The sequence below is a fragment of the Aptenodytes forsteri genome, unplaced genomic scaffold (assembly GCF_000699145.1).
Source record: "Aptenodytes forsteri isolate BGI_AS27 unplaced genomic scaffold, ASM69914v1 Scaffold66, whole genome shotgun sequence".
NCBI classification, from domain to species: domain Eukaryota; kingdom Metazoa; phylum Chordata; class Aves; order Sphenisciformes; family Spheniscidae; genus Aptenodytes; species Aptenodytes forsteri.
Window position 1 is genome coordinate 150,465 of NW_008795131.1, and position 27,233 is coordinate 177,697.

Below are 27,233 nucleotides of genomic sequence, written 5' to 3' on the forward strand. Positions count from 1 at the left end.
CCCCTCATCTCCCCCTTGCCCTGGGGCGGTGAGACTGCCACTCAAGTAGCAGGTCTTCCTCCTCATCCATCGGCCTTGGCAGAGCAGACGACCTACAGGTTGATCACCGTGCCCTGCCGAAACTTTCCTCTGGCTGAAACGCAAGCCACTTTCCGAATCCTCAGCTAAAGCCGCGCGCTTGGCCAGAACCTTCCCGTGCCTCTGTGCCCCGACTCTGCTCGGCCCCGGGGGATGCAACTCCATTCCTACATGTGCTGAGGATGCACATATGGCAGCCCCCTCCCCTCTCCACTTCCACCTAAGCCCGACCTCCTAACAACCTCCACACGGCACAACGCGACCGGCCCGAGAGTGCCAGAAGGCATCCAGGTGCTGCAGCCTGATGCTTCACACCCGCAGCCAGGCAAATTTGCTGGGATTTCCGGGAAGTGTCTCTAGGGTGCCCCGCGCTGCTGCACCCCCACTTTGGTGCGCGCTTGTTTGGAATGCGGGGCCGTCGGGGGGGAGAGGGGAAGTTATTCTGGTGGTGGCCTATGAATAACATCCAGTGATTTATAGGAAGTATAATCCAATAATACAGTAAAATAAAACAGTGTGTCTGAGATGGGTTTGATTCCAGGAATTATAAAACAAATTATTAAAGAGAGAGAGAAAGAAAAAAAGCCTCAGAGAGGCCAGATCGGAGTAAATTGGGCACAGATGGGCTGGGAGGGGGTTTCTCTCTCTCCCCTCACCGAGATGCCCCTGCCGCAAGCACGGCTTCAATTAGTCTTTTTAGAAACCAGAGTTTTATTTCCCCAAATTACAGAATTAAAAAAAAATTAAAATTCTTGGAGTGTTTGTGGTTGGGATAAAGGGATCCAAACTTCTCTGTAAGTTGGTTGTGCAGATGGCTACCAAACTGTTAAACAGGCTACCCCACAAAGGTCCCGCCCCAGCCGTAGCCCAGGGTGGCCCAAAATGTAGGTGACTACCAATGTCCCATGATGGAAAGCTCCAGCAACTGCATGTCTCTGCCATGTAGACCGCCCGTCTCCCTCTGCCTCCCTCCCCTGGGTGGGCCCTCCTTACCCCATATGGGTCCGAGGTCTACAAGAAGCTTTTTCACACCTTGAATGCTCCTGACAGGAGGCAGCCAGGAGGGTCAGAGGGGCCCTTGATGGCTGCGTGCCTCCGTAGACAATGGGGAGAGCGGCTCACTCGGAAGAACACGCCAGTTTGATGCCGAACAGCAGGGGAAGCGCTTCATGCGGGAATTCTTTGGCTTCCTCTGTCAGAGCAAACAACAGACCCAATCCATCTCCCAGGGTCTTCCCAGTGCCGTCCTGTTGCACAGGCAGCTGAGACCAGCTCCGGCGCGGCTGGTGCTGCCCCGGGGGACCAGCACAGCTCAGCTGCCTGCGCTGGGCACAGACCACAGGGCCCCTGCCTGAGCTCACCCGAGCTGCAGGGTCCGGGTAGCCGGGGGCCGCAGCCGTGACCTGCGTGGGAGGAGGCCGTGAAATACCACGTGCCACTCACAGCTGGCTGGCTCTGAAACCAGTTTAAACACCTGACTGCACCCCAAAAATTCAGCCTGTCAGAAGAGCACGTGGTGACCTCGCACAGATTGATTTACAATAGAGTGGCGGCCTCTAGGAGCCAGAGGTGCGCAGGAGGGCACAACTGCCATACGGGGGACCCACGCCGGGGGCAGGGATACCCAGGACCGACCCACACCACAGCAAAAGAGAACAAGTGAAAAGCAAAGAGCAGCAGATATAAACTGTTACACACGAGTCCCCAGTCTCCCGTGCTGCCTGTGGCCACACTGAAGGAATTGGGACAGACCGAGCATTATCTGCAGTGAAAATGGGGGAAGCTGAGACTGAGATGGGGCAGGATAGGTGTTTGGTGTAGGCCTGAGGAAGAGGGAGGAAAGGCATTTATTAAAGCATTTGATTGTTCAAGTTTCCTTTTTCTCAATACCTGAATCTGTGATTAAAAGTTTGTGTTCATGGGCATAAAATTTTACAAAAGTTCCCCACGTCGAGACTGTTTTGCCGGTGACACTGCCCCACAACTGCTAGCACCGCTGGGTCCCAGCACAAGGGATTCATTAGACATCAGACACGGGGCAAGTAAGCAAGTTTCCAAGTTTCTCAGGAGTAGCTGGGGCTCCAGAGACCTGGAAATACATGGCAGGGGAGGGAGGGAGCAGCTATCCCCAGAGAGAACTACCCCGCACAGCAGGGAAGAGGGGCTCTCAGACAGACCTCCCTCCCCAGCCCCAAACCCACAGATCTCCTCCTTCTACTGAGAGCTCACAGCTGAAGGTCAGACTGGCCTGTGCGATGGGAAGGACACAGACACGCTCTGATCCCAGATTTGCAGAAGGATTTCAGTAGGAGGAGATCTCTGGAGGTCGTTCGGTCCAACTGCAAAGTTAGATCCAGCTCTACAGAGCTGACGCAGCCAAGCTCTGACTACGGCGAGCCCGGCTCGCAGCTCCCCAGTAACGCTTCCTGGCAATTGGGATGCAGGCAGGGTGGGACTGCTCCCTGCGCCCTCCCAGCCTCCCACATGCCCGCAGGGGCGGATCAGCCCCCTCGCACCCGCTCCCGCCGCTGCCCATGCTACTGCAACCCAGGGAGGTGACTCATGTGCTGGGAAATGGAAACCCGCACGTCCCCGACAGCCGTTTCTGCCGTATGCTCCAGCCAGTCCTCTGCCCACAGCAATCCACACGCCAGGGAAGGAGCCAACACCCTCGCTCCGTGCTGGGCACTTCATAGTAATTCAGCAAACATTCTTGCTTGCCTTCTAAACTCCAGGCCCTTTGCTTTTTTTTTTTCCCTTCTCTTTTCTCTCCTTCTGCACCCAGCTCTTCTCAATATCACAGTGTCGGCACCGAGCCCAACCTGGGCTGTGCCAGCACTCAGCACACGAGCTCTCCTCCTACCCAGCTCTTCTCAATATCACAGTGTCGGCACCGAGCCCAACCTGGGCTGTGCCAGCACTCAGCACACGAGCGCTCGGAGACCACCAGGGCATTTGCGCTGACAACCGGATTTGCTTTGCCAACAATATTCTCAGCGATATTTTAGGGTCACCAGAGTAAGGAGCCCTCAGGGAAACCCCTGAAGGGCGCTAGGCATCAGATGGCAGCCGCAGTGCCATCCGACCTGCAGGCATTTCATGAACACCGCCACCTGCTCTGCGCACAGCCTGCAGTCCCCAGCAGGAACGGGTTTGCTTTCTCCAGAGATCCGAAAGCTGGGAGCAGCTGGCAGCTACCCACACAGGAGGCAGAAAACTCTGAGAATACTTATTTTTCACATGAGATAAAAAGCGCTCCCTTTCTGTCACTCACACACATCCACAACTCGGCTACGGATGGAAGAGCAGAGTCCAGTGGTCTGAGAGCTGGGATTGCTTCCAGCTCTGCCACAGGGGCTTGCCGTACAGCCCAGACAAATCTCTTCCTCTCTTTACCACCAGCTCCCGTCTGTGGCACAGACACTGCTATTAATATACATACCGGGGGGCGGCACAGAGGCATTTGCTCATAATCGTAAAGTACTTTGCAGCTCAAAGATAAACACACCGTCGCTGGTTGGCATCTAGCAAGCGGGAGGGCAAGGCTGCCTCGTCAGCAGGACTGACAGCTCCCCCAGGGCTTCCCCCAGGAGAGGAGGGTGCCTGCGAGCCTAGCCGGGCAGCAGGCACGGCGCACGGGAGCCGCTTCCCAGCCCTCCGGCCGACGCCAGTTCGCTCCATCAGCTGACTTCGGCCACTAACCACCAGCCTGACAAGTGGCCAGCTGGCTCACGAGGGAGAAATCTTCCAGCAGCAGCTCCCTGGGGCTCAGCCTGATCGCCCACATGGTGGCTTTGACTGAAATCCATCAGCGGGAGGCCTCCATCTTTGGGATCTAAATCCCAAGCCATCGGCATGTGAAACGCTGCTTCCTCCCACCCAGGGAGCGCAGCCCCATCCCTGCTCCCAGACACACGGCTCAGGCAGACCTGGGCACCTGCCGCTGTGCATGGCGGGGAGCCACAGGGAAAAACACGTCCCCTGGAAGCACCATTTCAAACTCAGTGGAAGTGACTCTGGTTTCGTGGCATCTCTGCTGACCAACACATTAAACCCGACAATGGCAGAGACCATATACAGCCTCCTGGGTGGATGGAGGAGGGGAGGAGGATGAGTAATACTAGATCTCTAGGTGTCTTAATATGGGAAATAGCCTCCAGCCTGGCCCTTCAGAGAGCAGCATCTCCCATCGCATCCCCCAGCCGCCTGCACGGACACAAGCGGTCACAGGCAATGCAACTCTCCCAACAGCCAAGGCCCTCCGAGATCCTCCCAGCCCTTCTGGTGCCAGCGTGGGCACTGAGCATAGCGCAAGCTAAACGCTGGGAAGGCAGAGCCATAAAGCAGTGCCCTCCTTCTGTGCTTGATGACTCGGGCTCCAGGGAGATGTGATGGCACCTCACTCCTCAGATGCCCCAGACAGCTCCACCGAGGCCCAGCCAAGGTCCCTTTGCTGTCCCTATGCACGCCGACACCCCCAGGCATCCAACCACTGCTCCACTCCCCCATCCGTCTTCAGCTGGTGAGTCCCCCCCCACCCTCCTCCATGAGCAACTCGGCCAATACAGAGAGCGCCAATCCCCAGCCCAGCTCCCCTAAAGCAGCACATGGTACCTTTGGGCTGGGAGTTGTACACTGCAAACATGTTGATTGCCACAAGCTGGAGCATGCGGGTACTTCCGATGGGAGGGGGGCTGTGCTGCAGCAGGACCTGGAACTCCCTCAGGACCTCCTCGGCCACCGCAGGGAAAGTCTCCATCCTGCGGACAGAGAGAGAGTCTGTAGAGCGCAGGCTATGCCCTGGGGTGCAAGGCGGTCAGTCAGCACAGCTCACTCAGTGTCACGTCTCCTGGGGAAGGGGGAGCCCCTGGGGTGCTGTCTCCCATCCAGGAGCCACGGGGTATGAAGGTGCAGGCTGCGACGGAGGCAGCTGAAGCCTTCCTTAGAGAAGGTAGCGAGGGATTGCTCTGTGACCGACAGGCAGCATTCCTTTGGCAGGAAAACACGGCCTTTATGAGTCATTTCTGACCAACCATTTTTTTCTACTGACTTCTACCAATCTGGGAGGGGTGCCAAGAGGCCAGCAGCTCACTTGGACCAGGAGCAGCCCATGGGACTCCCAAGAAACCCAGGCTGCAGCAAACTGCACACACTGGTGCCACATTGCGGATGTGGCAATTCCAGTGCATTGAATGTTGGCCAGAGCGTGCTTCCTCCAGAATAATGGTGCCTGTACCTGGGCTCTGCACCACAGGATCGGATCCCATGGCACCGAGCCCCGTTCCCCCAGGCTACACACTCCCCGGCACTGTGATTGAGCCCCTAAACTTCATCGCTTAGAGCCCCACAGGACAGGGACTCGCAGACTAACAACTGGCCTCATCTAGCTGCTGGTCAAAGCTGGAGCTGGTCCCTGCAGCACACAGCGCTGCTGTCGCTCATCAGGACACAGCAGCCAGCGGCTGCAGTGCCACGGCCGGGGATGGGGTGTGCTTTCAACACCATTCACAAGCACCCACGGAAATCTGACACATTTATCCTACTCTTCATCTGGCATCACTAAGGGAAATAGCTGAGGTTACTTATCAGAGCTGTTGGATCCTCAGCAACCACCCAACTGAAGTGGGGTCAAAAAACTGAACTGATTGCAAAGAAGAGCGTGGTCAATTCACAAAAATGACTGAGACGTGGTTGCCCACAGCAGCCCTCCCAAAGAGAGTCCTCACCTGGCATCCCATGAAGACAACTTTATAACCAAGAAGCTGCCAAAAACCTTGGAAACTATTGGGGGTGGGGGGGAAGGTCCTCCCGTCCCATTGCCTCTTCTGCTGAGCTTGCTGTGTTACTTCTTGCTCCTACACTAGAAAAAGCCACAGCTAGACCCCAGCAGGAGCGAGTATCTGTCTCGCAGCAAGCGTCCGCTCCAGTTATCAGTGACACTGTACTAGTGTGCCCACACGGGAGCGAGAGCGCCAAAATCCGCAGTGGGTGAGGCATCTGGAGCCAGAGCAGGCAACCTCAGGGGCCTCCATAGCGATTTCCTCTATCTTCCCCTGAGAGATTCAGATCTTGTGATATCAGCACGCTACAGGCTGGATTAGCAAGCCACTTCTGGTAACCCACATGGGCAATTCTGCTGGGCTTCCCCAACAGACTTTCAGGACAGTAATAGGCTCTATTTTTAAAGACAGAAATGGCTTTCTTCTTAACCATATTTCACGGATGCCTTTCAACAACCGGTTCTGCCTAGCAGCAGGGGTACCCTCTCCCCGGGCACCGTTTGCTGGAGCAGTTCAAAGTCTCTGTTACCTTCCCACAAATATGGGCTGTAACAAACAGGCCCCTTGTACTTTGTAGCTGTGCAGAACGGAGCAGCTCCACCGGTACAACAGCACTACTCCCCCTGGAAGAGGCAACTTCCCTGGATTTGGGGCGCAGCCAGGGAATTAGAGTGAACTGATCGCTTCTAAAGACTTCCTAATTTTGAGAAATCTCAGACCACATCCAGTGTATCCAGCAACATCCTCCTAGGGCAGACAGGATACTGGGGATGGAGGAGCCCTTTGCAGGATGGGTTGTTAGTGAGGAGATGAAGATTATTGCCGTGGAATAACAATAAGAAGGAGCGAGAGCTTCCTCAGCCCCGCCAGCTGTGCTTTGATACCACAGCACATCTGGAACGGCATGCAGTAACCCCACTGAGCTCAGAACCAGCAGGTCAGGAGCAGAGCGGAAGCTTTTAATAAATTGCTTACCTGTGGTTTTAGGAGCAAAAGAGTCCAATTAGGGCAACATCATCTTTTCCGTACTTTTTACAGATAAATCACTGAAGATCCTGCCCAAAGAGGACTCAACTATTCCTCACCTTTTACCTATTTTAAGCGCGGAAGCTGTTTAGCAGGGCTGGACGATTTTCTCTTCCTGTATCATGGTATTACTTTCTAGTTCCCTTCTAAGTACTTCAGGGGATATTCTACCACTAAACATACTTGGGTTTTCTAAATGACTGTCCTGGGAAGCAACGGCCTCAAACGCTGCATCTTAATTTCACAAAAGTCTCAGGAGCCAAATGTGCAAGCAATCTCTGCAACATCCCCATTAATCCCCCTGCTGGCATGCGTTCAACCAGAGCTCGGCCGCGAGCGTGGTCCCACAGAGCTGAGGACCAGCAGCTCCCCGGACGCTCTGCCCTCCAGCACAGACACGCTGCAGTTACCAAACCTTTCATGGGCTCTTGCAGCTTTTCTCCTCTTTTCCTGTGGACAGAAGGACATCCAGTTCTGCCTCCTCACTGCAGGCCAGCCTGCTGCCCGCAAGCATATAATCAGTGCCTTGTGACTCGGGGAGAGATCAACAGCACCGGCAGCGAGCGGATTGCTCTCACCCTCAGACAATCGGATCTCCAACAAATTGGCCAGCACTGCTCCTACTTCCCATTGCTTTATGAAGGGTCCAAAGTCAAGCACGTGCCACTCCTGACTAGCCACCCCAGAGAGCGCATTGGATGGAGCAAGGGCTGAGGCTTCAGGCTGCATGGCAGGGTCAGTGCTGTGTCCTGCACTGCTGTGCTTCCCCGCTCCAGGAGTGAAAGGGGACAGGCCCAGACAGAGGCAGGGAACTGTACATCTGAGTCAAAAAAAATCAACAGTAGGGACAAGATGCCACTTTGCATTCACACTACCTTTACCTAAGTCGCCTGGAAAAGGTCTCTCAACCCTGTAACTTGTAGCTGTTAGTTCCACAAGAGACTGAAGGAGCCAACAGAGCTCATGAGAGACCACATTTGCTTACGAGGCACTGGCAGGCTCAAGCAGAGACCACCGTTGCCAGAGACCATCTGAACCCACGCGAGGTCTCACTACAACAGCCGCCCCCATACAGCTGCCCCATCACCTGACAGCAAGGGTCAGTCCAGAGCCGGAGCAGAGACAGCTCCATGGGAAGCCCATCAACTGCGAGGCCGAGCTTTGCTCTCTGGGTCATAAGGATGTCCCCCAGGCCGGGATCTCAGCCCAGGCCTGAATCAGGCTTGCTTTGCTTCAAGGGTAGCTGTTCAATTACTTGAAACCAGTTTTTGACAGACGTTGCCAAGGGCATTTTGTATAAACCCATTCCCACAGCCAGGGCAGCTCTCAGCTACGAGGCTTTCACTGAAATGGCAGCGAGGTGACAAAGGGCAAGGCTTGTCTTGACACGCTCTGGACAGCAGCTTTCAGCCACTGCATGGTTCTGCCTTGATGGCTTTGTGCTCCTCGCAGCAGACAGCAGCCACTGAGACCCCCAGAGCCACCTCTCTGCTGGCTAAGAGTGGGGGGAATGGGGGGGGGGGGGGCAAAATCAGAAATTAAGGGGGACGGAGCATGGTTAGGTGATGGGAGAGAGAGAATACAGCCTCCAGTCCCTCCCATGTGTGTATCAGCCGGTTGAGCTCAGCCTCTGCCAGAGGGTCCCGGTGCACAGGCAGGACCAGGCCTTGAGGTGGGGGAAGAAAAAGCCCAAACAATAACCAGTGTGGATCGGAGGGCGGATAAGGAGAATAAGAACCAGGAGGCTAGGCCTGCAAGAATTCACACCCTGTGCCCTCAGCTCCAAACACAGCTTAGTTGCTAACAATATTAAATTCCAAAAAGACTTGTAATGTAGGAAAATAAAATAAACATCCTGCACACTTACCCAATCCTGGTAAACAGCTTCCCATGGGCATGGAGAAAACTGAGGATGAACCTTTTGTTCAGCTGCATGGGGGGAAAAAAAAAAAAAAAAAGAGAGAGGAGAAAACAATTAAACTCTCTCCGATTTCCTGTGAATTAAGAATGTCCCCAGTGACAGAAGAACCTGGCCTGGATGCTGGGGGTGGCACTGGAGATGGGAACCAAATGGACATGCCCAAACTCTTACAAACATCATGCACACAGGCACGGGCAAGTGCCAAACAGCTGGAGCTGGAGCCGGGAGAGGCGGTGGAGACACAGCACCCTCTGCCGGGTCCTGTGCTCCCTCGCAGGGCCGCTGGGCACCGACCCTGGGCAGCTCCAGCTGCCTGCGGGGCAGCTCTCGGCCGAAGGGCTCCTCCTCTGCGCCCCGAAAGCTCGAAGCACAGCACAGCCTAAGGGCTCATGCGAAAGGAGTCCCCAAAGGCAGCCTTTCCCGCTAGTGTTTCCCACCAATGGGAAAAAAAAAAAAACACAAACAACCACCAACGAACAGAGAAGCAACTTGTTCGGTGCTCGGCGATTGCGGCGGAGGCTGAGCAGCGTCTGGTCAACGCAGAGAGGGAGCAGGACGTCCTCACCAATGCTCCTCTGCAGAGAAGCCAACACGGCAAGCTCAGCAGCAAAGCTAGGAGCACTTGTTTGTGCCCTGCCAGGAGCAGCTTTCAGAAGCAAGGGGGCATTGGGGTGACGCTGCACCCCTTCATTTAACTCCAGCCTTAAGCAATTACAGAGAAGGAGCTGGTGTTCACACGTATCAGAAAAGCCCCTGAAAGCCTGCAGCAGCTTTTAAAGGGATAGAGGGGGAGCTGGCTGTAGCACATGGCATGAAGGCAGCTTCCTGCCCCGCTTAGGTCCAGCGACACCAAAACGTGACTGGAATAATTACTTACTACTGCTCTAAGCCACCTCTGCTAGCTCAGCAGAGCTCTGGGCTTTCCCAGTCCTTATCTAAACAGCTTTGAAGAAGGCCGTGGGTGGGTAAGTAGTCACTCTGCCTGGCCCTGGAGGTGGCTGTGTCACGCTAGGAGTGGACTGGCCTCGTTCTTACCTTCTCCACAGCAAGAGGCTTTTTTCCTCGCACCCGCGCGCCTGCACAGCCTCAGCGCAGTGAGAAAAGCCAGGCTCCGAGCACCGCGCGGGGAGATGCTGACCAGGAGCGACCCAGTCTGAGCACCACCGCGCTCTGTTCCCATTCGCACAGGATTTTTATACCTTGAAGCCCTCTATAAAGGTCAGCGATGCCACTTCCATTTACGGGGGATCAGACGCACAGAGGACGAGGTTACCAGGCAGGGCTGTGGCAATGCCCGGCCAGGCGCACGTGAGAGGGTGCAAGACAGTCACCAGCCGGTGCCTCCAGGCAGCACCAAGCTCCCCGCCAGGCCTGGCTGCAGGGGATGATTATCACGGGCAGTCCTAGCTCTGGCACTACCTCCCACCCTCACCTGCTGAAGCCCTCGGCTCACGCCATGACTTATGCCAGCTGCTCCGCAAGTTGCGATTGCTCGGTTAGGTGTAATTAACCCGGGCTGCATTCCCAGAGGACCCATGCAGGAGAATGATGCCCTGCTGCAGAGTCGCTCCTGGGCCATGTGCGAGTTTGAACATAAAACCTGTCTCATAAAACAAGCCAGACCAATTAAACTGGCCCCCGCAGCAAGGGGTTCTTGCTTACTCACTATTTTACTGCTGCCCTAAAGAGTCCTTTCCACTGGAACTCGACTTTATTTGCCACCATTTTATTAACTCTGCAGATGAAACCCAGAAGAGACTGGGGAATACTGGGACAGCACAGCAAAGCCCTTACTCTGCCAGTGAAGTTTGGATATAGCTGCTTCTTCACCATCCTCCTTAGGACACCAAGGCAGCTCAGAGCTTGAAACTGTTAGCACATACTTTTTTTTTTTTCCAGGCAACAGCGCCCGGAGGTAGAAAGCTGGTTTGTGACCAGCTCCGTGGCTCCAGCTGCTATCACACACCCCGACAGAGACACAGCCTAACAAGTCCGAGCCCCTAGCTCAGGTGCAAGAGGCCTGGTGGGGCGGTGGGCAGTGCTCAGCCCCAGAGCGAGCCCACGTGCTGCTGCTGCCTGCAGGAGCTGGAGGAGGGGGTCCATGCTCTGTGCTCTCTGCTGGGGGATATGGAAAAGAGCAGGAGCTCCTGACTTGACCCATCTCTACTGGAAAGCCTGTCGCAACGCTGATCAGCGGGATGCACGTGGGGGGAAAAAAGAAATTGGGGCAGAAGTTTTTCTCCAATGCCCACATTCACCCACAGCCCCGGGAGCGCTCACCCTGCAATCCCCACAACACTTTACTGGCAGTGGGGGAGTACCAAAACTCCCCACCTTGAATGGAAAGCAACGCCCGCACCACCCAGCGGGGACATGCCCAGAGCGTTCCCACAGAGACGCCCGGCTCTGGGAGGGCTCGTCAGGACATCAGCTTCGCCCCCATCTTCTCAGAGCAAGTTTCACGCTCAGCCTTTTCACTCGCAATCCCAAGATTAACCGGTCACAATCCACAGGAACCAGTGCTGAACTGGGACATAGATATGTGCATATATATATATGTAGTTATAATTTTTTTTTTTAAAAGGAAGCAGGATACCTGCCTCTAGGGAAGAAGCACGTTTCATACTTCTTGCCAACTTAAGCACGAACCCAGCAAGCCCAGGCAGAGACCTGTGTGCCCCAGCACTGTGGCATCTCAAGCAGGCACCTCTCACACTTCTTTCATCACTTTTTCTCTCACAGCCTCAAGGTTTTGATGAGCTCATCACTTAACTTTGGACCTTTCATCTCCGAGTTCACGCTAAGGCCACCGGCTGCTTTGACTGGGCTTTTCTCTGAATGACTCTCTCTCTAGTGACTCACCTGTCCCTCAGCCTCCGGGAGCCCTCCCTGCTCCTCCCATCAAACGCTGCTTCTAACGGCGGGAGGGAAACAGCGACTTCCACTGAGCGGCCCAGCTTCAGGGCAGGGAGGAGGAAGTCCTGTCACCTGCTGTTCTGCATTCCCACGGCAGAGAGGAACACTTCCCCAAAGCCCTGCTAAGCATGCTCGCTACCCTGACGGTGCTAGCATGAGACCTGCAACAACTTCTTGCCTTCACCTCTCACTCGCTGTGCAGTCCCAAGGTAGTCCCCTCCAAAGGTTTCCTGAAAATGGTCCTTGTGCCGATGTCAGGATGCCAGGGGAAGACGGGGCTCCCTGCACACTTACATTGCTGCCCTTTGCGGGCAGCTTTGCTCCTTGGAACAGGGAACCAAATCTGGCTGGTCCCAGTTGGTTGCTTGGGAAGAGCCCACCAAGTAGGGCTTATACAACAACGAAACTATGTCAAAAAATGGATTTTGGCCCTTCCAGTTGAAAAGCGGGCATCACAGATATGGAAGTTATGAGCATATAGTGAAGGCATTAGTTATAAAAACAAACCAGCTGTCAAGAAGAAGAAGGGGTCCCTGCACACAGTAGTGCCTGAAGCTGAAAACAGCTGTTTCGGCTGTCATGAGTCAGCATGTGCAGACAGACTAAATCCACCTGGGAAGAGGCAACCTCACCAGAGGAAGCAGCCCACTGCTGCTTGGGGAGCATTCACACACTGCACCGCCAACCAAACTGGATTTGTTACCATGGAAGAAATCAACAGTGACTAACAACTTCTCGCTGAGCAGCTAAGTGCAGAGATAGCAACGGTCCTGGAACAGCCAGCTCAAATCACTGAGAGGCCACAAGGAGTACGACCTGACAACACACAGAACAGAGGCAGTCAAACAGCTTCAGGAAAGGTTTGTCATGTCTTGAGCCAGAAAAAGAAGAAAGCAAGACCCAACCTCAAGAGACCGTGCACCGATCAACGGTCACTGAAAACGGCGTCTCCCACCCCAGCACAGAAACACTGGAAACGCCACCAGGGTGCACAGGAAAAGGAGTGCCACAAACCAGACTGGGAAGCAGAGCCGCCGCGCTTGAACCCAGTGCGGACCCATTTGGCTCACTGCGAGGAGTGCACAGAGCTTTGGCACCTGAGCATCGGTCCCAGCTGTGAAGGAGGCACCAAATAAGGGAAGGATTCTGGAGCAGCGACTCCTGGGGAAAAAGCATTTCAAGTTAAAAATTGTTACTTCAGGTTTGGAAGTAAATTTCAGGATCTGGTCTTTATCAAGCGAGGCAAACTTTCTTCAACATCAGCAAAGCATCTGTGGAGCAGAAAGCGGTGTCAGAGTCAAAATAGGCTGCAAAAGACAAGTCCATTAATCAAGAGACCAGATGCAAAACTGCCTGTAACAAATGCGCTGTCTCCACCAGAGTGGAAGGGACTGGAACACAGTGGAATGTTCTTCTGAGTCTAGGGGTCTCCTCAGTGACAAGGGGTTGGGATACAGACCACAGAGCCACACAGCTCTGCTCCAAAACACGTACCACACTCATTCCAAATATTTTCAGGGTTTCTTGGGCAGCCAGGCTTTTCCAGGCACAGCTTCCTTGCTGAGAACTGTGTGAAATAACATCCAGGCACCCAAACCATGCCATATTGCCACTCCCAGCTCAAGGGCCAGATATACCATGTTAACTATTAAGATTACTCCTCTCTTCCACAGGCAGCTCCTTCAGAGCTTTAAACCACCCAGTCCAACAGCAGCAGTGAGCCCACTATCTCCCCTGGAGACGGCCTTACAAATATGAGCCTGAGCCTTTATCCCATGTCATCCCAAACTTGCAAGGCACAGATCTGGCTGGTGTTTTCCATGGCAGTATCTCGCTGAAATAACGCTGAGCACTGATATAGAGCTTCCTGAAAAGCCCAAGATGCTGCACTGGGCTCGACCAGCAAGATACTAGGAGGAGGTTTTTACTGTTACAGGTGCAGTCACAACAAAGTACTGGTGCAAAGTGTTTTGTGCAAATGGCTACCTACATAAAGGAGACAAGACAAAAGGGCTATTAAGATTGTCTAGCATTTTTGCAGTGTTTACAAGGTACCCACAGAGCTGTGGGCAAATTCCAGCTGGGCTAATTACCGTAACCATTCCTCTTCATATACCACCTGCAACCACAAATGGATACTGAGCTCACCTTGGCTGCTTCTTGCCACGTGTTCTAGTGCAGGTTTCTGTTTAGCAGTCACAATCTCCTGCCCTGAACCAGATTAATTTCTGCAGCATTAGAAGCAATTCCAGTGTGAATCCTGATATTTAACATCAGACACTACACAAACGTAAAATCCAATTTGCTGTGACATGGAAGAAAGAGGGAACCCTGCTGTATTGTGGACTTGAGCCATACAAAATTCATTTCCAGGTAAAGAGACCTTGAGACGTTCCTGCAGCTTCCTGATCTTTTGGACTGCAGCAGCTACAGCCCCAGGAGACATCTCATGGCTGTAAGAGTTGCAAGTCAGCAACCCAGCAAGAGAAAAAGAGGCATTTAGGAAGCCCCCCAGCAAAACCAAGGAGCTTTTGATTTTTCCCTTCATCACTGCAGGGAGCAGGTGAGATGAGAAACTTAAGCAAGAAAATTGTGCGCTTTAGTAACATAAAAATCAAGCAGTGGTGACTTCACTGGCTCCAAAACAAGCATCTGACCTATAAATAAATTTAACATTATTTAATAACGAATTTACTAGTAGAACTTTAAGGAAAACAGGTCAAATAGAATATTTATATACATGTTATTTCCTTTTCAACCGAACTTGTATCTAAGTTTGATTTCTGTGAATTAGTAATACGCAACATTCTTGAAAAAAATATTACCATTAAATAGCTTAAAAACTGATTAAGCAACCTCTTAAAAAGCAGCAGTCTTCAGGGACCCTCACTGAACTGGATGGAAAGAGGTTGGTAGAGACTCATTAGCGACATTTTTAATCAACGAACTGAAAGCAAGTTCTGCTGTCCAACTGCCCGTGACACAAAGGTGAATGGAGCAGTAAGTAACGATGGCTACAGCGCATTCACACAAGGTTATTATAATCGCTTCAAAATTGGGGGTTTTCCAGCATCAAATGTCATGTTATGCATCTGGGATCATGTAAAATTAAGTCTCCAGGAGACCGTGCCCGAGGCAGCTTCTCCAGAAAGGCTCTAGGGACTACAGTGGCTAAGTTCCCAACGCAAGGTCCGGTAAAAAGGGTTAACGCGTCCCTTGGATGTACAAGCGGAGAGCAGGCACTGGACAGCACAGTTACATCTATATACGGCGCTGGCGAGGCTGACACTGAAATACTGCATCCAGTTCTAGTGCCCTTATTTTTAAAAGGATGCTGAAAAATTGGAAGGGGTCCAAAACAGCCCTAGAAGTGATTCAAAGGCTAGAAATGATGTCTTGCAGTGAAAAACTTAAACAGCTCAATCTGTTTAGTGTATCAAAAAAGACTGGGAGGCGATTTGATTGCAGGGTGCGAAGTGCCTCCATGGTACTTAAGAGCTCTTTACACTTGCAGAATAGCAAAGAACAAACTGGAAACATTCACTCTGGAAATAAGGTATAAGTGTTTCAGAACTAGTGCAATTATCACTGGAATGAACTCCCCAGGACAAGGGTGGATTCTCAAGACTGGATGTCTTTCTGGAAGTTTTGCTTTAGCCAAACACAAGTTATTTGGCTTCATACAGGAGTAGCAGGGTGAAATTTAAGGACCTGTGATATACAGGAGATCAGACTAGATGATCTAATGGTCCCTGCTGGCCATAAACTCTATGAATCTATGCAAACATGCCAGGGAGTCCTCAGCTGAGATATCAAGTTAACTTTCAACACAAAACTTTTCACAAATTGGCTCTGGTGGTGCAGGTCATTTAGGATACAGGCTCAGCTCTTCAAGGCTGCATCTGGTTAAGCACTGAAAGCGAGATGACCCAGGCAGAGCCGTTCTTTGTCCAGCAGGTAAGGGGGAGGCCACGTGCTGTGCACTGAAGCAGCCCCAACCAGCAAAAAGCAGCTTATACTCAAGCACATACTGTTTGCCAGGAGTAAACAGCATCCCCTTCCTGCGATACAAAAGTGACACCGAGAAATGTGTGATGAGTTCTGGTCATGCGAGATCTCCTGTTAACGTAGCTCAGGGTGTTGTCAGACTTCTTCGCTACTCCGGAGTAGATTATTTGTGGGGTTAAAGCACAAAGGAGGGAGATAATATGAGAAATTAAGAAGGTTGAAGACTGAAGAGATCTAACCCTGAAAGGCTTAGGATGGAGTTAGGCCAACAGAGAAGACATTTGGACAACAGGCTGAGCAGAGACAGAGCCTTCCAGAAGGATGACAGCATTATCGCACGCAATCTTCACGCTCCCGCTCTCCCAGCCACACTCACCGGCAGGGATAACGGGAGCCACTCACAGCCAGCCTGTGCCCCAGGCTCCCACAACCTGGAGGTAGTTGTCCACCCTGCTGCATTCCCGGAGTACTTCTGGAGCCTCCACTTCTACCTGTGCAGTGTAACACAGGGCATGAAGGCATCTCCCTCTCCACTTTGAATCATGCAGCAATGAAATCTGCTGGGGAGGAAGAGTAGAGCCAAGGACAGAGGAAATGACACAGATTCCAGCAGGTTCCACTCCCTGATCCTCCGGAAGGAAGTTTCTTTCCTAATACCCACCTCCACAGTGGATACGAAGCCCGTCTGGAAATGGCTCATTCAACACTAAAGAGAAATAAACATTCCCCATGGCAGAATTAAGAGGTTTGGCTGTGGAATATGAGGTGCCCATCCCAAAAAGCGTACAACAGACAGCAGAGTAAGTTGGCCTGGGCCAACTTCAGACAAAGATCAAGGTTAGACCAACAAAAAAAAAAAAAAGCTCAAGAGAAATCACTGTTTACAGCCTTCACCCTGCTCTGGGAAATTTCCCAACCCTGCTGTTAGGCATTTTACTTCCTTTACCAGTACTGCCAATTCTGGCAGTATTCTCATCTGAAGTGCAAACTCTCCCTCCCAACACCACTCTGCAGCGCCTGGATCATCAAATCCATTGCCACGAGAAAGGACTAATGTGCAGCAGCAGGAGGGGGTTTGGTTACACACAAATCCCTGGCTGATCAGCACCAGCAGGAGAGGAAATGAGGAAAGAGTGACTGACAGGGAAAGGCGGTTTCTGGATGATTGTACTCGGTTTTAGAGTATGAGAAGCTTGCTGGAACTTGAAGTCTCACCCCCCTCACCGCAGCCTCTCTGAGCACTGGGATATAGCAGAGCCCCTCACACAGGCGTAAGTCATTGATGTCCTTGTAGCGCTCCCACCTCTGATCCACCACGATACTTCTACACACATTAGCACCAGATGCCTGTTACCGGAAGGAGAACATGTCAGTGTCTCTCCCATTCAAGTAACATTAGTCCCTGCCTTGTTCTTCACAGTTAAATAAAACCACCAACGTAGTCTAAAAAGAAAAGGGGGGGGGTGTGTGTGGAAATCAACACCAACTTCTGAAAACTCTTACCGATAGCTTAGCCTTCACTTTCTGGGTAGTGACAAAAGGTCAAGCTGCACTGGAAAGCAACATGTGGGTTCTACATGATATGCGTGCACAGGCTAAATTGGTAACCAGGCTCTGCGAGCTCTGCTGAGCTCTGGGAGCTTCAGCGGAGCAGCACTGAGCATCCACAGAAAATCACGAGCCCGGACAAGGTGCAACAGCGTTTCTGGTTGGATCACTAATGCAGGAACTGCAGCTGAGAAGGTTTTAACCAGCATTTTAAAGTAAAAATGGAGTTTATTTTAAAAGTTAAGTGCAGGGAGGGTGCACAACTGGCGGGCAAAAAAAGCCAGTGCTAAGCTGCATGGCTGAATGTCACGTCTCAAACTCAGAGAGGCTAGGAGTGTGGTTTTAGTGTTTAACCAGTTTCAACTGCAGCCTGGCACTCTTTTACTTCCTCCGCAGAGAAGTCTTCTCACTGCTAGGGGAAAGAAACCAACCTTACCACGCAAAACAAAACGGCTAGAGTAAAAATAAAGCCCCAAGGTGGTTTGGTGACCGAGGTCATATTAGGAGGCGGAGGGGTTGCAGGCTGGGGAAAGCACTCAGAAATATACTGCCAACCAAGAAAGAGATTACAGAAAAGGAGGCAGGGCAGAGAATTAACACAAGTCCAGCAGTAAAGAGGCTGAGAAGCTTCTTTCACACGCCACCAGCTCCCCCATGCTCAAAACAGTTTGTAAACCGTTTCCTAAACACAAAGGAAAAAAAACCCAGACCTAGTCCTGACCTCCATGAATGAGTAACCAAACCCAACAGCTTCCTGCAAGCCTGCAGGGGTGAGGAAAGGAGGCTGCCTGGGAGGGACAGAGGGAACGACAGGTTTCTCCCTCTCAAGTCCCGCTTTGAGCACAAAAATTCAGGATGCAACATCTCTTGCTGCTTTTTCATGTGGTGGTGGGTAAAGGAGAGAATTAAGGAGGGGCAGCCTTTAGCTGATTGCTAGTGCCTAGCATTCCCACCCCAGAGAGCTTCTCTGCCTGTTTTTGCCTCAGCAGAGGCTCACAGCACTGCAGAGGTGTGGATCAAATACAAGGCAATACAGCAACAAGCAGCAGGCTGGAGGGGAAGCACTGCCTTCCCTTGACAGCAAAGGCAGACCATAATGCAACAGACCACAGATGGGATCACTCACGTCAAATACTAGAGAGCACCTAACCGTAGAGGAGAGAAACTTCCTGACATAACGCAAGCCACCTTCCTGTGACAAGACGCCGATGGCAGCCTGACCCAAGGCCTTGCTGTAAGACCTTGTGCATATCCCGCTGCTGGCTTGTGCACTGAGAAAAACCTCGTGTGTCTTCTCCCTTTGGGGACATACCTACGCCACCATTCTGGTGAGGCTCAGGTGATTAACAGGCGTGAGAAATGGCTTCAAGTAGAAAAGCCCACTGGGCATCTCCGGGCACTGCTGATCTAGTGGTTTCCAGTCCCTCCGCTCTCTGCACAGGCATATAGTGTTGGGTAAAAAAAACCCCGAAAGCATGCAAGAGTCAGCACAGGCTTCCAGGGCATCGTGTGCAGCCTGCAGGGTTACCCTTTTGGGGAGTCATGTCCCAGCAGCCGGGGGAAGGCAGGCATGCCTGTGCTTTCACGCAGCCCATCTAAACCAAAGGCACAGCCCCAGCTCCCTGGACTTATTTTCGAGATCAGAGGCTCCTGAAAAAGGACCATTCTGAGCACTTTGCCCACCTGATACCATGGACGTAGCAAATGAGGGAGCCCCGTACTTCAGCCAGCAGGGATTATTCATAAGAGCCTGCATGGAAGAGAAAAGATCAATCTTTCACTGTCCTGAGAAAAACCACCCAGCCCTGCTGGCAGAGCGGAGAAATGCTCCCACCAGCCTGGCAGCAGACTCAGGGGCAGACACTCCAGAAACAATGAGTTCCCCAAGCAGCCTCTTATCCATGCATCTATATGGAAGAACAACCATCGTTATAGCAATACGTCATTTCCACTTTTGCTTGTGACTTGTTTCTAGTCATGTGTAATGGAAAAGAGTTACAAGGTGAGAAAAGAGCTGAGAGTGAAGGGAGCTGCTCTCAGTAAACGGGAGTGCCTCTGTGGTATATTTGCACAAGCAAAGTTGGGCCACACTCACAGATGCCCACCTCACACCACAACAGCCTTTTAACAGACCAGACGCTCCGAGGGACCGCAGGGAGTGACAAAAAGGCAACCCCAACTCTGAACACAGGTCACTACCGCTCCCGTCTGTGACTGGTCCAAGCAAAGGACAGGCTGATGGAGCAAAACGGCCAAGAGAGCCCCACCAGAACTGCTACCAGACTAACATGAGGTTTTATCCCACTGCCCCCTAGAAGCACACCTCTCCAGATGCAGAGCCCAAGAGACAGCTCCCCCAGAAGAAAAATTGCACCGACTGAAACCAGCCAGGAGAAGGAGCCAGCCCAATCACACGTGCGGCTGCTGCCCAAGAGGAACAAGCACGCAGAGCGGAAACAACAAACACCGCCAAGGAAAAACGGATGTGAAACATGCAGGAGCTGACTAGGACAGTGACCCTTTTCACTAAGGACACAGGGCCTCTGTTGAGGCAGCGACTTGGGCAGCCCCGAGGACTCGCCAGTGCTCCTGGAGGCACAGGTGTTCCCAAAAGTGCCTTCTCCAGCCTTGGACGGTGACCAAACTTTGTCCTCTTTTTTTTTGGTAGACCTCCTGGTGGTATTTACTGCTCACTGGTGGAAACCCTGATGCGCTGTCCATACTCCCTGCTGCTGAGAAGAAAGCCTGTGTAAAGAAATGGAGGTTAAAACCTGCTCTGAACTTCGGAGCTAATGATTCCGCCACAATTTCTCTGCTATTGCAAAGGGGTTGCTGCTCCACGGGCACCCAGCGCCAGGCAAATGCAACACCTCTGTCCCTAACCAGCAGGCTGAGGGCAAATGGGAAGGTTCTTGCAGCCGATGCACAGGGCTGAGACAGCACATCTTGACTCTGGCCTTAGCTTTCCTAAGAGCTTTTTGGGTGGCCCTACCAAACTTTTGATGGCTCTACAAGACTGACCTCTCACAAAGAGGCTAGGAGACTTAATTCTTTAATGATCCTAAAGTATTCAGACATCTGGAGAGAAGTATTATTCTATTACTGTTGTGCCAAGGGAAAACCTCTTCCCTAATCTCAGCTGCAGCTATGGAGTAATCTTTATTAGCGCATGCATGCTGCGCGGCAACACAAGGAAGTATCTACTGCAGAGCACAGGCAGCAGGCAATAGCAACGGTGGGAACCTTAACTCAGCATTTCCTGACAGGGGTGATTAAAATCTCAAACTCAGTGTAATATTAACACTTTCTCAAGAGACTGACAGCACATTTGCCCTGTTTACTTTACCAATTCACGTAACCTGCATACAGTACTATCAGATTTAAGATCAATACAGACCCACGGCAAATGAAACCAGTGGCAGAGAAGAAATGGCACTCAGCTCTTCAGCCCACTTTGCTCTATCCAGCTGTTTTAAAAAAAAGCAAAATAGCTGCTCATTGGTTCAGCCTCCTTTTTTGCATTTCTTATTGGAATCCCACACGAAGTGACCTGATATTGTCAGGTAAGCAGGGCACTGGGTCAGCCTGGACTCTCCTGCCACTGCACAGCTAGAAACACGCAACGTATAAGAGACCACAGAGAACAGCCATTCACAGAATGAAACCCTAAAATGCTGCGGGCATAACGGACAAAACCCTAAGCACAAAACAGCCAGGCTGTAACTCAAATACTTCTTCAGCTCGCTTTGAAACCATCCCATGCCCTCCGTGCCAGCAGTGCCAAATTCAGTTACTGAGGAAGGGGCCATACGGAGATGCACGCCCCTCGGCGTGGACAGATGCTACGTTCTTCCAGTTCTGCATCTTCCTAGAAAACATGATGCAGCAAACTGTGAAAGAAGCAGCTATGCCAAGCCTCTACCTAAACACACAGTGCCAAGGCAAATTGCCAGCACTGCACGCCACCTCTTCTTGTCACAGCAACGGCTGCAGTGTGAGCTGGCCTTCTGCAGACTTGCCATCACGCTTTACTAACTCCATTCAGTTGGCTCCTAACCCTGAAACAAAGTAAAGTAATGATGTTTGTGTCTTTGTATAGGGCTGCAGAAGGAAAAATAAAGTCAGCACTGAGAAGAGAAGAGACACGCAAGCATGTGCTGAGCAGACTCTCTGCTCGCTGACAGGGACAGTGTGCGCATCAGCAGGTCCTGGGAGAGTCGTCGTTCAGCATCTCCTTGCCAAGTGTGCCACGACATAGGACTGGCACCTAACTGCCTGCACAATGAAGAAAGCGACGACTGAGGACAGAAAACATCCCAAATCAATTTCTTGTCACCTGAGAAACAGCCAGCATCTCCACAGTAAAAGCACCAGTCACCTTTGGCTTGGGCTGGGTTTGAAGCAACAGCCTCCGTTTGAAAGGTAGAAGGAGCCTCTCTCCTATGCTTCTGCCCAGTACATGTCCAGAGCTGTTAGGGTCTATGCTTGCATTGGTATATCTGCTTCTGGAAGCTGAACGCTTTCCTATTCTAGCCTGTAAAATTCCATTCTCTGGCCCAGAAACAGCTGCCATAAAGACTGATGCCCGAGGAGCTACCTGCAGAGCACAGCTGTTAGTACAAATGAAAGAACACGGCTTGCCTCAGCCTTTTCAAGGTCTAAAGCTGGCAAGGAAGGGACCAAGGAGGCGATGACACAGTTTAGACTCATTTCCCCAAAACGACACGTAAGCACTGGCACACATCCCCTGGGAGAAGAGCTGTTCCCTTCCGCCCGGCTGGGGGATGTGGGGCAGAGGTGCTGCCAGGATGAGGGCTGCTGCCTGCCCCTGGCGCAGGCAGGGCCCTTCCGAGGCCAAACAGTGCCACACAGTGGCAACACACGGACTGCTCCGCTCCTTTCCAGAGAAGGAGCTGCAAACCACCCAGAGATGCAGTGAGGAAGAGGGTAAGAGGCTATAGCTTCAAGGAGCAAGGAGTCCAGAGCTTCCCGAAGAGCTGCTGTCTTTATCCAGCCCACAGCTTCACAGCACGGTATCTTTGGCAGCGACACAGAGTTAAAGGTTTCCTTTTCACCTGGTTATTTTTAATCCAGATCAGTTTGGTGACATGGCCACCGCACAGCCTCATAAGCAGTTGTGCCAACACAAGTGGAGTGCTGCACCGCAGCAGGCACAGGCAGCCCGAGCACAAATATCTTGGCTGTCAAAACCAGCAGTGCCCGAGCCTGTGCCCTCAGCTCCCCCTGCCCTTTTGCCATTGTAATTCTGATCATGCGGCCTCTCGGTATTAGTGGGGAAAGCTTTCCACGAGCCAACATTTCAAACAGATGAAGAAATCAAGACTAATGGTAGTAATTAGACACACAATCTGTACAGACATTGCCAGCAACCTGCACTTCAGAGCGCACAGCCCCCCATTGAACAGACCAAGGGCAAGCTCTAGCAAACAGTGCTGCATTATAAACAACAAGATATCACCGCCCCCCACTTTGCTAGCGGTTACACTACCTCACATGGGAGCACTGCAAAAGAGAAACTCCCAGTGCCTCAAAAACACTCACAGCATCTTATGTCAAAGCATCTTCATCAATGATTTATGGAGAGGCTAAAGCTTGGCACGTTCCTTTCAATGATGCTGAGGAAGCAAAGGTCTCCAGAAGAGAAGCTGAGGAGAGGGAAAACAACCAAGGGCAGTAACGTCTTAAAAATGCTGCAGCTATGTGCCAGAGCTTATCTTTCAAAGCGCCAAGACTTCACCCCAGTTCCACCCAGCTGAAGTCACAAACTAGTTATAAAAATGCAGTCGTATCTGAGAAGCTCTGGGCCCTGCAGTATGCAAAGAAGGTCTTCCCAGTTCTGCTAAACTCACATCCTCAACAGCCATTTTAGGACAGGCAGCCCAGAGCTCCCTGGCAAGTTCTCTTGCAAGCCGCATGTGCCAAAGCAGCGCAAGGATTCCTAGAGGATGAGCTCCCGACCACCACTGCCTTGGCCTGCATTCCTGTGCCTGACAAACAGAGTTCACTCGGGCTCCTCTTGCAAGGTACAGAGCTCAAACAGGCTCATGAGACATACCGTTAGTCAGTTATTTTTTTTATGCTTGCAAATGAAAAGCACCAGTTTGGCCTCTCGGCAGAACAAGTAATGCAAATATGACACCTACACTGGAAATTAAAACCACAGTTTTCACGTTCCCAGTGCAAACCTCTGATCATCTGGCACCGGGACAAGTGACCCACTTCCAGAACAAGCCTCAGAGCTTACAGGGTCACTGTTAACCCTGGTCTTCAGCATCTGACCTCATTTCCCACCAGCAACCTCACCCAAGTTAGAGCCCTCAGCAGAGGCATTTTACAGCATCTTCTGTTTGTGCCTCTCCTATTCCGTATCAGCCACACCAGCACAAGCTGCCAAGAACTGGATGGTAACAACATGCCTTAAACATGAGAGGCACAAGGTCACCAGCTCTTCAGCCTGACCCAGGCACAGCTCCCATAGGGGAAGCCAAAACACTGGAAAATTTAGCAACAGGAAAGCAAAACAGATCCAGTGTCATTCCACTGCATTCCAAACACATGACACCAAAGCCAACTGCTGCCTCCTGCAGTACTCACGTCGCTGGGGCTGAGGTTCCCAAGACCATTGTCCTGCTCAGAATCCCTGCCGGACTCGTGGCCCTGGGAGGAGCGGGGGTGGGAAGGATGGATCCAGATCTCCAGCCGTGTGGTATCATCTCCAACTTGTCGCAATGTGGACTTCTTGCCCTTCCCCCAGCGGCTGGGGCTCAGATCCAGCACCTGATGTTTCCTCTGCTCCATCTGCTCAGCCTGGGCAGACAAGACAGATTCAGATCACCCAGGGACCAAAGTTCAGCCAAAGTATATAATTTCATTTACATGGAGAAATTAGCTCTTCCCCCTGCTTCAGAACCAGAGTAACTCATTGACAGGTCCAGAATTTGGTTTCTGACACTATAAGACAGTGCAGGTGAGAGGTTTTCAACTCCAGCTGCCCCGGGACAAGAAAGGCTGTGTCCAGTCCTAGCACTGTGTGACAGCCAACATGCTGTATCTTTGACTTGGGGTGACCCTCTGGGGCACAAAGGGACTGCAGCCTCTCTTGTCCACCCTTGTGGGGCACCTCTGGGATAAGGCAATGATCATGCTACATGCCAAGGCCGTGCTGCAAACCACAGCAACCTACAGCCCTCGCTGAGCTTCACTGTTTTACAGTTTGCGACCCAGAAACAAGAGATTCAGCTGCCCAAACAACCCTAAAAGGAGTCTGAGGAGAGGCAGAAAGGACACCGTAATTCTGAAAACTTGGTCTCTCATCTGACTCCCAAATATGGAATTTCTTAGAAATAGGTAAGTGGTGACCCCAAGTCCAAAAGCCACCATCACCCTCCTCTGGATCACAGCTCTCCAGTACAGAAGAGCCAGCACGGGCAGCTGCACCATCCTGCAGCCCAGCTCCAAGACTCACCTTGCGTTTTGTCTCTTCAAACAGACTCATGAGGCTCTCCTTGGCTGTGAGGATGGGGTTGCTAGCAGCCAGGCTGCGCATATAATAGTAGACAGCATCCAGCTTTCTCCTCTGCAAAAACACAACCAGACTCAGAGCTGCCACTCATTCCGGGGCATTCAGAGCCAAGCTCCCACATACTTCGCCTTCCCTGTCCCTCAATACACATGCCCTCTCCCTCTACACTGCCTGGGACAGACAGACATGCTGACAAACAGTATGACAATCAGGACCTTGAACCCTCCATCCACATTCACAGCTACTTACAACCACCAGCACAAAGCACAAGCCCTTTGCCAGGATTAGGGAGTGCAGGTGACACCGCAGCCTGCGGACTCACGTGCTTTAGCCCCAAGGCTGCTACAGAAACCATCAACCCAGAGGCTCACATAAAACAGTCTCTCAGCAGACATCATGGTAAAGGACAACAGTGTAAATACTGAATTCATGACAGTTCAGAAAATAACCCTTTTCAACATTACTATGAATATGGAAACGACTCCACACGAGTTTCACAAAGAACAGAGGTCCAGGAAGACTGGAGGGTTTGCCAGACTCCTGCCAGTGGTGGGGCAGGATGTGCCCCCCATCTCAGCACGCCGCTGGGCTAATCCCCTCACGCTCAAGCAACTTCTCAGAATCTTTTCTCCCACAGGCTGGCCACAGGGAATACCACGAGAAGGCACCCTCCAAGCCTTTATGCTACCAAGACACACAGCCATTTAGGGTTTCGCCCACATGCTGCTGGCCTTACAAACCACCACAGAGGGTGGGACACTTTGCTGCTCCAAGCCCCACACCATGAGTCAGAAAGGTCATTCCCAGCCATGAAGGAAATGCACTTCTGAACTGCTCTGCTTTAAACCAGCATCTTTCAGTGTTGCGAACAGGCAGATCCCTACCAGCTCCTATGTCCCAGCCTGATGCTTCCATTATCTGCTGTCACATCTTCCTTGAAGTAAGTTTTCCTGCATGGCTGGAGTAGCCAGCAAAACTGAAACCTAAGAAAGTCGCATGTGGATGTCGCTTAGACCAGTGCCCACAGGACCAGTGAAGACACAGCAAACAGAAACAGCATCCTCATGACAGCGTGGCCTTGAGCACAAGAATCTCATGCAAAACTTTGAACATAACCCACTTTTAAAACATTTGCACTCTCAACAGCCCACAGAACAGTCCCCCAAATACCAATAGCCTGAGGGAGTAGCATGTATCTAACAAAGCTGCCTAAAGCCACAGCAGCTGGAATCCACACAGCACATGCTGCCATCAGCTTTTTTCTTTCTTTAAAAAAAAAAACCCATCTGGAAGCACTGCCCTAAACAATGTCTTTCTCCACCAGATGGAATCTCACAGCCATCTCAGAGGCTCTCCCTAATGCTTGCTACATGCTTGCATGATGAGCATCTTACCGTGTAGATGGCCAGGAGCGCCAGCTGGTTGTACGGGCGGCCATTTTTGGGAGCAATTTGCTGAGCCTTCAGGTACCAGCTGAGGAAGGGAAAAACCACGGAGAAAGAGTTATTGAAAGGACATCAGGTTGCCTTCCTTGCTGTGAAGGGCACAGAATTCCCCTCGCAACGTTGGCAGTCCTGCAGGGAACAGGCCCTTTGCACAAGTGCCCTCTGCCTGCGAGAGCATGCACAGGCAGCGAGCCTGCACCCGGCCTGGAGGGTGCACAGGACACGAGAGAGGGGCAGATACAGCTGCAGAAGGAAATGTTCTTGGCTCAGCCTGAAGATGAGCATTTAGCCAGACCCAGCAAGCGCTGTCCCCCGTGCAGCTTCAGGCACAGACAACAGGCTATTCAGGGAACATTTCTCTCTGTCCCCTTTTTAGCTCCATGGCAGCTGGGACCAAACCCTCCATGTTTCTCAGCTTGTTCCCCATATTTTCGAGATACTTAATCATCCCAAGAGAAGAGGCATCCATTTGGTGGCAGTCCATTCATCCCTCCATTCTCCTCTCTATTTTCCCTCAATTGTAGCATCCACTCTCCAGCTTATATCGTGCCACACGGACCCATCAACACTGTTCAGACACATCATGAACCCACTACGTTCCCCCCAACCTCCCTATCAGCATACTCCATGATGTCCACAGGCCCCAAAACGGGCAGCTTTCCCTGCCCTGTTCTCCAAACCTCCACAGATTTCAGGGCTCCATCCCCCATGCTGGGCTCACTTGCCCCCCCACCAGTCTTTGCTCCAGAAAAAAAGATCAGAAAAAGGACTGTATCCCAGGCAAAAAAAAGAGTGACAGGAAGCAACAAGTGGTGGTAACTCCTGATGTAGTCAGAACATATGGACACATATGGGAAGCTCTCCTAGCTGAAAAGCTACCAGAAAATACAACAGCCAGTCTGCCAGCCTCAACAGCATAAACCCTCCCGGTCACAGGATCAGCGCAGGGCAACTTCCACACTAGATGG

At 51.9% G+C, this 27,233-nt stretch overlaps 1 protein-coding gene across 2 annotated transcripts in view; it reads right to left on the reverse strand.

Annotated features, from left to right (window-relative positions):
* Positions 1–27,233, reverse strand: part of SMG6 (SMG6, nonsense mediated mRNA decay factor) — a 117,187-nt gene that overhangs the window by 84,004 nt on the left and 5,950 nt on the right. For both annotated transcript variants that reach the window (XM_009278148.1, XM_019471822.1), the window contains exons 5-9: positions 26,215–26,293; positions 24,764–24,874; positions 23,893–24,105; positions 8,752–8,813; positions 4,693–4,838 (exon numbers count right to left, since the gene is read on the reverse strand). In XM_009278148.1, the coding sequence (XP_009276423.1) occupies positions 4,693–4,838; positions 8,752–8,813; positions 23,893–24,105; positions 24,764–24,874; positions 26,215–26,293 (611 nt within the window). The remainder of the gene's footprint in view (positions 1–4,692; positions 4,839–8,751; positions 8,814–23,892; positions 24,106–24,763; positions 24,875–26,214; positions 26,294–27,233) is intronic.